This window comes from Chaetodon auriga, chromosome 3 (assembly GCF_051107435.1).
Source record: "Chaetodon auriga isolate fChaAug3 chromosome 3, fChaAug3.hap1, whole genome shotgun sequence".
Classification (NCBI taxonomy): domain Eukaryota; kingdom Metazoa; phylum Chordata; class Actinopteri; order Chaetodontiformes; family Chaetodontidae; genus Chaetodon; species Chaetodon auriga.
Genome location: NC_135076.1, coordinates 11,270,804 through 11,286,395, shown reverse-complemented (window position 1 = coordinate 11,286,395; position 15,592 = coordinate 11,270,804). Strand labels below are relative to the sequence as shown.

The 15,592-nt window shown below is 43.1% G+C and overlaps 1 protein-coding gene across 1 annotated transcript in view; it reads right to left on the bottom strand.

The window, feature by feature from the left end:
- Positions 1-15,592, bottom strand: part of cachd1 (cache domain containing 1) — an 81,142-nt gene that overhangs the window by 19,208 nt on the left and 46,342 nt on the right. The window contains exons 4-10 of the mRNA XM_076724237.1: positions 15,324-15,430; positions 9,488-9,614; positions 8,023-8,167; positions 7,631-7,847; positions 7,275-7,424; positions 3,563-3,847; positions 2,606-2,755 (exon numbers count right to left, since the gene is read on the bottom strand). Of these exons, the coding sequence (XP_076580352.1) occupies positions 2,606-2,755; positions 3,563-3,847; positions 7,275-7,424; positions 7,631-7,847; positions 8,023-8,167; positions 9,488-9,614; positions 15,324-15,430 (1,181 nt within the window). The remainder of the gene's footprint in view (positions 1-2,605; positions 2,756-3,562; positions 3,848-7,274; positions 7,425-7,630; positions 7,848-8,022; positions 8,168-9,487; positions 9,615-15,323; positions 15,431-15,592) is intronic.

Here is a 15,592-nt window from a genome sequence, read left to right as displayed (position 1 = left end):
ATCTTGACAAATTCTCAGACCCCATAAAAATGTAAGATGCTGAAATCCTTGTTTTGCCACAGTCGACATATGCCACCACTGATATCATAATGATGTACTGCCACCAATAAGTAGATTATTGTTTCTGAATGTGGCTGAGTCTAAATGCCACTTCATGACCCATAGATCTATCCTGGCAACTTGTTTCCATATATTGAGTGAATGTGCAATAAGTTAGTCAAACCAAAAGTCTGGCCAAGCTACAGCCGCCTCTTCCTCAAACCATTTCAGTAGAAGTGTGAGCATGTATGACAGCGAGCACATTTCAAGTTAGGAAAACACAAACCTCCTGCTTGCCTACTATGTTGCAGTGTAGATTTAATCATTTTGCCATACTAGGCACATTCAGAGGCTCATACTTTTAGCCTGTCTTAAAAGCAGCTGAGGCTGGTTTTCATTTTAATGCAGCTCTCTATCCACAACCTTAAATTCCACTGAGAAAGACAACAGCATCTAAAGAAGCCCCGCATCAAACAGCGCTCCGGTGGTGCTGAGGAGCGCAGTGCTGTGATAAACACAGCAGCGGTAATCATTTCAGGAGAGACAAAAAGCCCTCAAGGTACAGGATGGAGAGCCCATCTGTTCTGAAAGGAGTAAACAAACAAAATCATGTGCTGTTGTTGTTGTTTTAAGCACAGTTCTAATACACAGTGTATTTTTGAAGAACAGAGTGTGTGGGCTTGTCAGAGAAGCAGCAGGTGTGGTGTCTCACACTCTGTATGAAGACTCCATCTGCTGCATTAGACATCTCTGTCCTCATACAGGAAGCTAGAGCAGACCAGAACATCCATACAAATCACACATAAGCATATACATAATCCAGTTTAGATGCAGGCTTCCTTAATTCCCATGCAAAAATATTTCCAAGTTGCTCACTTGCTGTTTCGCGTTGCAGGTCCAGAAGCCTCTCGTCAGCAGTGTATTTACATAATCATTTTTACCTTCTCTCTAATTGGCAGCAGACAATCTGAATGCCAGCTAATAACTTTAATGGGACTCGTTTGTTAATGTTTACTGAGTTGCTGCAGTAATAAGCGTGGCGCAGTAATAAGCTATAATTTGATGGCCTCTTTATTACAATAACAAACATTTTAGAGGGAAGAAAGAGGCTCGCTGAATGGCACCGCAGAGGAGCAGAACTCACACAGCTGCAAAAGTTCACTTGCAATAATTAGGTTCAACTTTTGAACACGTATTTGAACATCCAGGTGAGTAAATGCCAGCGAGTCTCTCTGTTTTGTTTCCACCAAACTTCACCTCACCTCCCTCCTGTTTCCCCGCTCCTTTTCTCATCACACAGCCTTTCATTTCCATTTTGTCCTGTTCCAGCTTGTTTTAATCACCCCTTCTTCATGCCTCATATTAGCATGGCACTCTCTCCCAGGCTCAAAATCATAAACACATCATGTCTGCTTATTGTGGTGTTTGTTGCCAGTCGCGTTAGATATACCTGCCCTGTCTGCCGTCTACTTCTCAACGTTTTAGGTCTAGTTTCATTTCCCTTCAGGCTTTGCACGTATTCAGTTTTAGTTCAGGTTATTTGTGTTCTGCTCCGTGTTTGTACTTGGGAGTGATGGATGATGTGAGCTTACAGAGGAGAAACAGATCTGAACAAACGCTGGGACATATCACCAATGTCACCATTCACCTGCAAATGTAAATATAAAAAAATCTCAGTTTCCATTTCACGCATATAGCTTTCATCTTTAGCTCCAAGTACCATCTTATTAGCTTGGCAGGAGGACAATGTCACTCTGAGGGGAATCGATCTGTTGTTATAGTGCCATCTAGCAAAAGCCACTCCATTAATACAGCTGCTCCTCACGACCACACAGCACAGCTTACCTGCTGTACAGCACCAGTGCTTTAAGTCAAGACCCCCTCAGCTGAGGCCAAAACAAACCAAGACCGGACATGAGCTCGACCGCCCTGCGCTGTGGCAGCGCGCTGAGGCATGGCTCAACACAGAGAGAAATGCCAAAGAAGTGCCTGCACTACCAAGAAGATGTCAATTAAGTCTAATAAGGGGTAATGGCTGTGGAGGAAGTTGAGATGGACAAAATAAAGTGGAATTCCACTTTTATGTGAAACAAGAACACCAAAATAGACTCTCCCAACCATTTCTCTAAGGCTGTGACTAATAAAGATTGATACCCTGAATACACACAGGGAGGTCTTGCAGACCGCTGGAGTCTGTTGGACCTGTAGGCCGTAAGACAACTTCTCCTGATTGTTGCTTGTATTGTTACTGGCTTAGAAATCTGAGCAACAGGCAATGAGCGGCTGATTTGTCCTGCTGATTTGTTCTGCTGTGTTTGTTTGTCTCTGACCTGTTATTCCTGCACATGGAGAAAGCTTTATTTGGAGAACATGAGCTAAAGCCTTATTTGGCTGCATACCTGCAAACACTGTTCATGTGGCTGACCATAAGTTGGAAAGGACACCATTTCCTGCACTGCGGTACACAGTCCTGCTAATTCTTATGTGATGACCATGAGACCATGGGAGTGTGTGGGAAAGTTTGAAGCCCGATTACTCCCACCTCACCTGCCCCTGTGTGACTGACCTTTGTTGTCAATGAGGAATGTGTATGAAGCCAGTGAGTCTTGATAGTAGGTGACATCCTCCAAGATGTAGGCCAGGTTCACATCCACCCCAACCACGCCAAGGAGCAGGTTACCGAAATAACACGGCCGGCTCACGGTCATGATGAACCCTGGAGAAAGACGAGCGAGAAGCAAAGTCAAGTTCATGCAACATCTCAGCCTTGTTTAAGCTCCATACGCTGAACTGATCTCTTTTTGAGCTCACTGTCTGTTTCATTCATTTCTGTGCAGAACACAATTTTAACAGTTTAGAATAGTTTGACATTTTTGGGAAATGCAAAAGCATCAGAAGATCAACAGAGCTCTCATGTCATATGAACCTAGAGCCAGAAGGCAATTAGCTCTGCATAAAGACTGGAAGCAGAGGGAAACCGCTAAGCCTGGCTCTGTCCAAAGGTAAAACCTCCAAAGCTCATTAATTAACACATTATATCCTGTTTACTTGATCTGCCCTGCCAAGTCATTGGTCCGGGCAAAAAATACTCCCAGCATGTTACTCCATGTGAAACTACAAGTTCTTGTTTTTACATTTAGTTATTTTGTACAGATTACACAAACAAAATCTAACGTAAGATGTGCTGGTAAGCTTTTTACATTTAGACAGAGCCAGGTTAGCTGCTCCCGGTTTCCAGTCTTTATGCTAAGCTAAGTGTCTGCTGACTCTACCTTTGTGGTAAGGTTATATAGGAGTTGTGTCAATCTGCTCATCAACTCATGAAAATAAGTGAGTGTATTTCCTGGAAGGTTGAACTATTCTTTCACATTTCTTGTAACTGCAATTCATATCAATCTATGATCTTTCGCTTCACTTTTATTCAATTGACCTTCACTTGTTCTGGATGAGAACCTTTGCTGTTCTGGCCACAAATGTAAATGTCATCCGATATTAGTGCAGACTCTCCGTCCAAACCACTCACCGTCTCCCATGGGGTCAGCGTAGGGAAGGCTGAAGCGGGCCAGGTCGATCATGCGATTGGGCAGATTAATGTAGAAGCGGCCCACCGTTGTCTCCAGGTTGCTCAGCTGGTTTAGTACCATCATGCTTCCCTTCACCACCGGCATCATGGCAGCTCCTGCTGATCCAGATGAGGACGCCACGGCGGAGCGGTCTCGGTCGGACATTCGGTCGACACCATATTTAACCGAATTCTGCTCCGCAAGATCCCTCAAGAAGGCGAGCTCCTTCAGGCCGGTTACTCCCTCTGAAGGAGGAGGGAATGGGATAGTGAATGAGATTAGGATAGGCAGGGAGAGTCAATGAGAGCATTTGTTTGGTTTGATCAAACAGGGATATTAAGAACAAATCCGTAACTGACGGCATGGCTACAGGCCGACTGAACGGGGTAACTGTGCAACTGCAAAGAGGAGGGAGTGGCTGACAGGAGGTAAAAAGAGTAAACAGCTCTTCACTGAAGAGCACATGACTCAAAATCCTTTTATAAAAGGCAACCCACTGTTGGCTTTGCCTGTTAAAAACAATTCCTTCAAGGAGCTGGAAAAAAATCTGCCACCAAACCTGAATTCATGAAGAATCATTGAAAAAAGAGGCGTATTTAACCTCATACATTTCAGCAAGAGGCCTGCATTAAAGGGGATCATTAATCAAAGTGCATGCTATACATTGCCACACGGATTTCCCAGACTTCATCGGCATCAGCAGCAGAGATATTTCATACATGCAGGCCCGGACTTGTGATCCCGTGTCATGATCTCTCTAAGCTTTATTCATACAATCCCCTGCGTCTGCCAAACACAATTGTCATCTGTGAAGCTCAGAGATCATAACATGAATAAATCCTTCATCACTTTAAAGAAAATGTGCAGCTGAGACGTTAACACACAGTTCAGACTCTATCTTTCCAACCCTCGCAAGGTCATTTAGAGGAGAGTGGATCACCATGGCTGTGCAGCTGTCACCTGGAACATTTGGCATCCCACAACCTATTTGGAAGGATAGAGCGCAGAATGTCTGCCACTATCCAATCATTGACTGGATTACAGCAGAATCCCTTTCTAATGCCAAGGCTCTGCTCTGCTGATCATCACGCTGGACAACTGAGGAGAGGCAATGTCGTCATGGGTGGCAATGTCAAACAAACATCAAGGAGAAATTCTGCTGACAGCACAGGTTTCTGTTCACCTTCATTCAGGATTGACTACTGGGTGTGATGACCTCTTGAAAGACACTCTGCAAAGTTTTCTTGTGTTAGTATTTCTCACTACATTTCAGTATATAGCCATCAACGCATTCTTAAAATCTGGAAACATCTTTTCCAGATAAATTCTGACTCAGCGAACATTAACTCACAAGACTGATCAGCTGAAAATGATGAAGCTGTTTCCACTGTTAAAAAATTCCTAATGACCTCTCTATTGTTTCTTGCAGATGGCAAAGTTACATGTAACTAAAGCTACATCTAAGAGAAAGTAACTGAAGAGAAACTGAATGCAATGCAACTGGCTGCCTTGAAATATCTATGAACGGGCCTTCAATCAGATCACATCTACAGAAAAGCAAATAGAGCTGAAACATTTGATCAATTGGAGGAAAATTCTGTGAATCCTGAAAGATGAATTCATTGTTTCAGTCATTCATGCAACTAAAAAGATTCACTGGTTCCAGCCTCAAAAATGCTCAGTTTTAAATAATGTAAACTTTGTATTGGTCAACCCTTTGACATGGTTCTGGTGGAGTTTAAGCATTATCATTAGCTGACACTGGCAAACTACACTTAAAAAAATCTGCTAATGAGAGTCATCAAAATCCTAAATGCTCAGCCATCAGCTATAATTGAGAGGCCTGCCTTTGTTTACCTCTGTGAGCAATCGAAGTTCAAAAATGACTGTGAACATCAATGGTTAACGTGCCACTGTTTTTTACTGATGCTTCTTACCATCACACTATCCCCTTTGCTGCTGTGACACTGCAAATGTCCGTGCTGTGGGATTAATAAAGCTTATCTTATCTTATCTTATTGTTAACGCTGTAAACTGTGTGTGCATAGCAAGAATGGTAAGATTGACAGGCATGGCAGCCATAACTAAGGAGGGTGGGGTTAAGCGAAGGGTCCACTGTGATGGGGGATTTTTCAGTATTTTGTAGACATTTAAATGTTTTAATGAATTAAAAAAAAAAAAGAAACAGCTACTACCTATGAAGGTAATGGTCAACATGTAGGGTAGAGTCCATACTCTAGCTGGCAGGAGAGCAGTTTATACAGGCTACCATACACAGACAAACAAACAACTGTGCATTATGCTGCCATGAGACTGCTGATGCTCCTTGAACAATCAGCACTTCACATTTGGCAGGGGATGCAGGGAATAAGACGCACACACCCAAAGCGGGCCTTTCAGCTGTGTGCAACAGCGTCTGCCACAAACAAATGTTTTTTTGGATATGCAATGCTAATAAACTCAGAGGATGATAGATTTCTGCATCCTTTTCATCATGGAGCTCTTAAAACAACCAAGGTCCTCTGTCAGTCACACACAGAGTGAGCAGTACAGCCTTTGAAGTCTCTCTCTCCCCTCTCTTAGATGTACCTCATTTCCATTCTCAGATGCAAAAACCATTTGTATTAATGGTGGACTAATGCATGCGCAGCAGAGGCGAGTGTGTGTGTGTGTGCATGTGTGTGTGTTGCAGAGGGAGGTGGGAATTAGAGGAGGCAGAGGAAAAGGAAGCACACGCACACCACGACAACACACGCGCATGGAAAAAAAAAAAAGCCTTTGAGGTGTCTGAGCGCCTCTCTAACCTTCAGTCTTCTCTTGAGCACACTGTACCCAAGAACACAGAGAAAATAAATGTAACACACAGAAGCAGCTCCCAGCGGAGCCAAAAGGGGGTGAAGCTGTAGATGTGTGCAAAACAAGAAAACAAATAAATCAATCAACATTAATGTGGAGAGCATGTGACTAATGCTTGGCCAAAAATGGTTATTTTGTGCTTTATTCCTAAAAGGTTTGTTTTTCTTTTCAGCAGGGCTTCTGTTCTCAGTACCCAAGTGAAGTAAAACAATTTATACAACTAAGTGTTGCAATATGGGAGATAAGCTCGAAGGAGACAGCTCTTCAGTGTTTATTTTAGATAAGATAGCACTTTATTTATTCTGGGGGAAACTGTTGTGTAGCAGCTGCCGTAAAAAGTAGGAAAGGTTGAAAATAGAACACATCAGTAAGCAGATATCCAAAATCCACAAAATCCAAATTATACACAGTGCCAAAAATTATATACAAGATTAAGACTTACATGGCATTAATAAATAAATACTGTGAAATTAAAGTCCACACTCTAAAATGCTGGTCTCACCTTAGTTCAAGAGCTCCTTAAGATCTTATTTTCAAAAACAAATCTTGGAATTTATTAGTTTGTTGTTTTTTGAGATTTAAAAAATGGTGAAATTTGGAAAGAAAAAAAAAATCAACAGTGAAATCTTGGTGATGATGGTATTCAAAAAATTATTTTCTGCAGAATTATTGTATAGGGAAATGCGCAGGTATTCTGCATTTTGTCTTCATTTTTACTTTTAATTTCAGGTCACCTGCAGCAATAGCGTCATGAACGAGAAATCACACCCAGGTGATGACCAATTAAAACCAATCCAAAAAGAATGAGTGACCCACCGTTCATAAGAGCGTAGGTGAGGATCATGACCGAGTTGTTGAGGTGTCGGTTCTCCTCTCTGACCACACTGAGCGTCGCTCTCTTCTCCTGCTCGGACGACTCTCGAGACGTGATACCAGACGACAGGTAGATGATCACCATGTCTGTGGCTGATCGAGGACAGACAATTAACTCAACACTCCTGTCAACTAATATGAAATAAAAAGACAACAGCGTGGGTTATGTTGGGAAAGGCAAAATGTGTCCCTAAAAACCTGAGCACAAGAGCTGGAACTGATCAGTCAGGCAGCACGCAGACAACTGTGCACGTTCCTAATAAGCAGCATCACCACAATTTTACAACATTACTACTCACTGGTGCTTTGTTTGCACACACTGCTGGTGTTTCGGAGCAGCTGGAAGGCCTTCTGGAAGCCTGCTGCGTGCTGTGTGGCTCCATCAGAGGCCTTGATGTTGGAGATGAAGGTGCTCATCTTCCTCTTGGTCTCACTGGTGGCTGGAGACAGCAGACTCTTATAGCACTGGTCCAGAGAACAGGAGCGAACCGTCTCTGCCACTGACAGAATAGAGATCTGCAGAGGAGCGATAATGGGATGAAATGAAAAAAACCTCTTCGTTCACCACTGATGTCTCAGAGTTTATGGCTTTTTTGAAAGCATTTAAGCACATTTGTCGCTCTGTAAACTTGTAAATATGAGTTCTAAATGTGCAAGGTTTGAGAAATCCAGTCTTTTCCCTTGCACTGACCTTGTCATGTTCATCTACGGCGTTGAGGATGACCAGTGCTGAGTCCCTGGCGATCTGAAGCTGGGTGTCTGTTACAGACGCTCCGTGGTCCACCATCACCACAATGTGTTTAGACTGAGGACGCACCGCAGACACATACACAGGCCTGCAGGACCACACACAAACACGCATGTCCAGGTCAGACACTTGACTTCTCAGTAACACATGTACAGTGATAATAAAATAAACAGGGAACCATTAGATTTATGTGCATTAACTATGGAAACATATGATGTTCTTTTGTATGACCTACAGAAAATGTTAACCACAAGCAGTGACGCGACTCTGCAACTGTCTCCCCTATCTGATAACTAAACTAACCAAAAGTCTTCTGTCTTTCTCTTTCACCTTTTCCTCATCTGTTAGCTTTTGTCAGAGCTTCATTTTTTTCTCCAGCCTGCTGTCAGCTACAGTTTTCACAAGAGATCCCCTTTCCTTAACTATTATTTCTGGTGGATGTTCAACGTTTTCTGCATTTCACGCTGTCATTTCTGAGTAATTTATCTAAAACCATGTGAGCACGGCTTCCTATGACTCCAGCGTATTTGAAAGTTACAAAAGGAATTTTACTTTTCAGTTCATGCTGACATGTTTTTGAATTATAAAATAAAAAAACTGAACATATTGAACTTGCAATGACGTTGTGATGGACCGTTTGTTAGCGACTGTTAAAAAGATAAATGACCGATGTGCAAAAAGCAGCCTGTGCTCACTGCCGCCCTGCTGTTGGCATAGACGTAGGTCGAAATGTGGTGTATGCGCTAATGTATGTATATTATCAGCTTGGTGTGGTATGGTGGGGGTGCAGAGGGTAGGGGGGTCAGCGCCTGTCTGTGTGTGGTCTGCTGGACAAGGAGACACTAACACAGGGCAGAGAAGGGGAGTGATGCACTCACAAAGCCTCATTCACACTTGAAGCAAGCCAAGAAATGTCAGTTCGCTCGTGGCTGGATGCCAGCTCACTGACTTGAACAGCAAGGGGAAAAAAAATCCAACAGACGTGATTAAAAAAAAAAAAAAAAAGTGAGAAAAAAATGCAAAAAAAGCAGGAGGGAGACAAAAGAATACAGAAAGAAAAGACGAGGGAGAGAGAGATGTCTTTCAGCCGAGGCCACTAAAAAACCCACAACACTGGAGGTGTGAAATTCCAACAGGCTTTAGTGGTACCGAGCCACATTCCTGCCAAGGGCATGTGTGGTCAGGGTGTGTGAGGGCGGCATGCCATCAGCGTGCCCTCTGGGCCACCCCACAGCAACTGACAGAGAGGAGGGGTGAGGAAGAGGAGGACAGAGAGGGAGCGCAAGGGTGAGGAGGAGGAGCACGTTTTGCAAAATGAGTGATAAATTGTGTTTGTGCTTGTCTGCAAATTTGAGTTGGACAATAAAAGAAAAGCAAACGTGAGGCAAAAGGAGAGGCTGGTCCGTACCTGCTACGGTGCTCGTAACTTCCCTTGCATTGGAACTTGTGGGCAGGGAAGACGGTGAAGATGCCCTCCTCTGAGCTGAAGTACTGCCACTTTATCCCCGGGTTAGACTTCAGGTTGTCTGCCAACACTGTTGAGGCAAGAGACAGAGAAAAAACAGCGACTATGTTAAAAAAGAGGGAGGGATAAAGGAGGAAAGACGGAAACATAGAGGAGTAATATGAGGAAGGAAAAACAAAGGCAGGAGGAAAGACAAGGAGGTAAAACAGAAGAGTAAACCAAACGAAAGCTCTGATACTCATACAGCTAACACAGATCCACTATTTTAATATGATGGTAAATCAGAAAGCAAATGTAAAACTTGAGTTGGTTCTTTATTTGTCTGAACACTTTGGCGTAAAACTGCAGTGACGTTTCAGATCAGTCCGACCAGCTGCAGCATCCCACCATGAACATATTTTCAATTAAGAGGAGTGCCAGTCAGGTCAAACGCTTCCACAGAGCTGGCCTCATGTATCCTCATCCCTCAACCCTCGCTCCTCAGAGCACTAATAAGAGTATTGGAATGTCCACTGATGGTGGAACGGAACGATTTTTAACAGTCAGACACAGGAATTGGGATGTAACCTTGAGATGTAATCACGACACCTCTAAAAATCCCTTTGAGTTCTATCTGAACACACGGTGAAAAATAATATGAGTCACTGTAAAGGACAGCTGAAAACATCTACTGTTTCACTTGGGGAATCTCAATTAATCATGTAAACGAGCTGCTGCACACATATGAGAAATGGTAACTTAATGCTATTCCGATTCTGTGTATGTGTGTGTGTGTGTGTGTGTTTCCTCATCCCACCCCTGCAGAACTCAGCGCTCCACTTGGGCCACCCCAGTACCCCACCCCACCTAAGGTATAAACATATAAATGCATTCTCCCAATTACACCTCTCACAGAATCAAATACATCCATGAAGAAAAGGCTGTTCAGCTACAGTCAAGTGTACAGTACATGTCTTTCATGTGGATACCGGATGTCAATCGCTGTGTCATAACTGTGACTGCAGTGCAAGCTGAAATAACAGTTTTAACTTCAACCTCTGCAGAGACACTGAGCAACTATTTGCTCAACACTAACAGACAGATTTCTTCTTCTACTGGGTCAGAGAGTCAACAGTATCTTCACAGAGACCCCGTCACAAAGCCGGCAACTTCCTTTCCGCAACACAAGACGGCCTTTCACAAAGAGTTGGGGGGGAGGAGGGGGGAGGGAGTTAGAGAGACACAAATAGAAACTTTTGAAAACAGAGACGGAGAGGGAAGGAAAAAGAGCATAGCCTTCAAAGCAGACTTTCCCTTAAATACCATGAAACAAAAAAGCAACTGTTAAATCGATTTCTTTTCTTAAAAAATATAGATATGCAGACCAACCGTGGCAAATCCGATCACCTCAAGTCCTCCAACAGTATACCCAAATAACTAATGCTCTACATAGATTCACTACATAGCACAGATCTTGTTCGGATGCAAATCAATTAGCAGGCTGACAGTTCAGAAGCTCCTGCTATAGGGTTAAAAAACAAACTGCAATTTCCATTTCTGCCACACAACACTACTACTTGTTTTTGTCTTGAACTGAATCTATAAAATTCAGCCCAATATAATATATTCTAAGTGGAAGTTTGGTTTGATTTGTCACGTATTACCATAAATAATTTCTTACTCCTAATAAATATTCATGGTGAATTCTGCAGGTCATTAGCAGCTGTATGCATTCACTATTTTGCCATTCAGGGACTATTTGTTATTCTTCAGATGGAGGTTTCCAGAGGCGGGGGGAGGATTTCAAATATCTTGTTAATTAGGTCTATACTAACAGCCAGTCTTGCATGTCAGCTGGGTCTAAAGAGTCTAAAAATGCGGTTCTCCGCTTGTGGTCACATTGAATTAATCACCTGTTACAGAGAACCTGTTTTGACCTTTTCCAACCCTCCAGTACTGTTACCAGCCAAAGACAAGGAAAAAAGAGTTTTTTCTCTGGGAGGGGTGAAAAATCACGTGTGAAATCTTCAACTAACATGAAAATACACAACAAAATGAATTTATTCATAATTAGTTAACTGTGAACCATCCAACTGCCAAACACTATACCAACATGCACCTCTGGAGACGTGTACTTGGAGAGAGCTTTTCTGAGGCACGGCAGGTTCTTGCACAATCATACATCATCCCTGCCTCGTCACTCCATCCATCCCAGAGGCCCATATAAACAGGAAACACTCAGTTGTGTTGACAGTGGAAGAAGGGCTCTATATACATCTGTCAGGCTACAGTGCTCCACTCTGCCACTGATGTTTAGATCTGCCCAGAAACAGATGGACAAGCCAAGACATAGGACCCAAACTGCACCTATTTCCTCCAACCATAATACTGCTATTTGTAATGATCTGCTTTGATGCATCTGCATCCACGTCCTTAAGTAAACACACCATACGTACAGCTTAAGTATGACATGTTAGGAGAAAATGATCCGGATACTGCGCAGAAATCTGAACAAGTTAGACCAAGTGCATCTTCATCCTGACCTACTTTAGAAGCTGTTTGACAGTGGTGCTCGGGGTGGCACAATGCTACATCTCTCGCTCTCTTTCATTTTACAAAAGATAGCCTGAACATGCTCCAGACTGTCATTTAAATCACAATTTCAATTAAGAAAAACTGGTGCTGGTGCTCATGTCCCAAAAGACGTCAATGTCCCGGACAAATGGGAGAAATTTCATCAGATGTTATTTGTTTATGGGCCATATTTTCCCATGTGTCTGTGTTTAAGTGACTAATGGAGACAACAGTTTTTGCTCTCAGTGTGTTACAACACTATGGAAAGGATCCCTACAGAGACAGACCTTTTTGTTAAAGATCCTTTGTGTTAAACCAGGAACAGCCGCTTTATCGCTCAGTTCAAAGCCACCACACTCCTTTTACAGAAATTCAATTACAATGGAAAACACATTTGACAAGAACCAAAAAAAACCCTTCTTGGTTTGTCTTTCCACTGTTCCACAAACAATCATCAACTCTGGTTTGGTTGAAATGAACCTTTAATTCACAGAGTTAGATGTGAAAACACAAGGAGAGGAGCAAGAAGGAGGGCAGACATCAGAGAGGCAGCGGGGGAAACATTGTGTAGAGCCAGAATACTTTCACATCCAGCTCAAGAATTATTTTTATAGCTGGAGAGACTTCAGTATGCCGGACTTCAAGAGATTTTACGGTTTAAAAATCAGTACAGTTTCCTTATTAGTGTTTTCTCCATGCATGACTGAGTGAACAACAGCCAAGCCTGCTGCTCTGTGAGACTTTGGCACAGTGGTGCTTTATTTTAAATCCTAACATCAGCATGCTCATAATGCATACATGCAGATGTTAAACAGTTATGTTATCGCTGATCTTATTTTAGCATGTTAGCATCCCAACCATGAGGATGCTACATGGAAAGCGAAGGGATCACCATAGTTGTCACAATTCAACCTGAGAGGATCATGAATGCCACGGCAATCCATTGAATAGTTGCTCAGACGTTTCACACAAAACCAGCATGGACCTCGTGCTGTCACTACAGGAGACATCTATTGGCTGGGAACATTAGAGGTCTCTATCAAATTTTGTGGCAATCCATTGAGCCATGTTGACATATTTCACAGGACCTGCTAACGGGGCTAGATGGAAGGTCAGGGGACCACCAAAGTCGTTACAATTCTTCCTCTGTGGGCCGTTAATGTCTGTACAATATTCCACATCAATCAATGAAATATTAGTTGAGATACTTGAGTGTGGACCTCAGTGCGAGACCAAAAGTCTGAGCAGTGGACCAATCAGCCAAATATAAATATGTACATAAGTGCACACACACACAATTTAGATCTGAGCAATGCAGCTTTTTGGAACCAAGACATGTGAGGGACGGGGATGAGAAGGATACAGAGAATATTGGAGGCACAATGGCAAATTGGAAGTGACATAACAACTCAACGCCAGAGAAATGGATGAAATTGCGCAGGAAGGAAGGCAGCAAATGGAAAAAATGGATGGAGGGAAGAAAATTGATCAAACTAGTCCTCTAATCACACAGCACTCCACCCCAGTCATCTCTCATCTACCTGTCGCTTCACTTCCACCTGCTGGTATCACTACTGATGCCTCCCATATCCACCATCTCTCTCCCAAAAAAAGGAAAATGGAAGATGAGAGGAGAGATGATGGAAGGAATACAATACAGTCTTGATACAATTACTCCACTTCAATCAGCTCTCGCCCCTCTTTTCTTACCCTTCATTCATCATCCTCTCCCTCTCAATTATCCCTCACTCTCTCACCCGCTCCCTCCCTCCTTCCTCTCTGTAGCTGCTTGTTTAGACTGGGCTGAGACAAATGGGAGAGAATGAATACGCTGGGAACTTGGGGGTCAAGGAGGGCTGAGTGTGAGGGACAGGGAGAGGAGAGGGGAGACGGAGGGGTAACATGAACTCGCCGTGACTGGCTTGTAAGGAAAATAAAACCCAGGCGATGGTGACGTGTTATGAATGGCAGTCATTATGAATGGTCTGCAGAGAGAGGAGCAGGCTGGGATCTCTGGAAAAAACAGGAGGGGTGGGGGCAGCAATGGGATGGCAGAAGAATAAATGATGCTGGGGGCTTCATGTAAAAAAGGAAGGAAGATGGGGGGGCAAGCGAGGGAGAAAGGGTTCAATATGCTTCATATTCCTGAAACTATTGCTGCTGCCTGTAACACCCTAATTTCCCCAGCAGGGATTGTTAGGAAGGAAGTGTTATCTTATCTTGTCTTAAACCAGTTTTGTATCAAGTGATATCTGAAGGTTAAAGTCCATCTCTTGTCTATTATTTTAGTAGTGACTTTACAATGTGTGACTGAACCTGAAACGCGGTGTCATATTTGGTGAAATACAGCCTGTTCGTGTCACAAACGCAGAAAGAACACACCATCCAGGAAGCAATGGCAACACAACAGAAAAACCAGCAGGGGAAAGTTGGCCTTTGCCCGGTTTTGAGTCAATTTGGTCCATTTTCTTCCTAATCAAATGCAGCCCGACATATGTGGCGCAGACACATGTGGGTTTTACATGGTAATATTCTGCAATGTGCTCATGCAATCTGGAGCCTCAATAAATGTATTGTGGGAGCGGCAAGAACTCAAACTGTTTTCCGTGCCTCTCTCGAGCACGACTTCTGAGGACAATGTTGAGGTTTCATGTATGCCATAACACCACGAACACGCCTGACACTGGTGACAACTGATGTGAATTCCACTCGAGGTAAAGCGAGGACAGAACTGACAGAGCCCTTAACAGCAAGACGATAAAAACATATACGACCTCAATACAATTGCAGACAGAGTTCAAAGTCAAACAGAGCGCATTTGATCTCAGGCTATAAAAATCATTTTAAAAATCAAAGGAAAGGAAAAAACAGAAGAGAGACGGAAAGAGAAAGAGAAGAACGTGTGAGTGAGGACGTACAGGAGAGACTGTAAAAACATCTCTATGGACATACACAGCTAATTATTTCCATCTCAGATCAATGTCCTCTCCTTTTAACATTTCAGAGGGTAAGAGGAATAAAAGAGATCATGCAACTTCTGAATTAAAAACTGGTTGCAATGGCAATTATTCAGCATTGAGCACACAGTCCACAGGTAAAGAAATGGATTCCAAAGCTTAAATGGTGTAAGCTTTGTCTGGCCATTTGTCGTTTGTTAAACCAGGTCAGCCTGTATACCAGCAAATTCTTGTCTGTGCTTGTGTGTGTGCGCATGCGTCTAACAAACCTGAGTTGAGGTCCCGTCCAGGGTTGAAAGCTCGGCTGTTGACGGTGGGGGAAAGTCTGTCACAGCAGATGGTCTTGGAGACGTTGGTATTGAAGTTTCCATCAAACCTAAACACACACAAACGGGCAACATTTGAGAAATTTACAGAGCGTGTCCTGCTCATTTGTTGGTGGAGCAGCTCTGACTTTTCTCTCAGCTCTAACAGATTTACTGCTCCACAGCTTTATTTCCAATAACGACAAACGCATAGGTTTGCAAATACCTCTGAT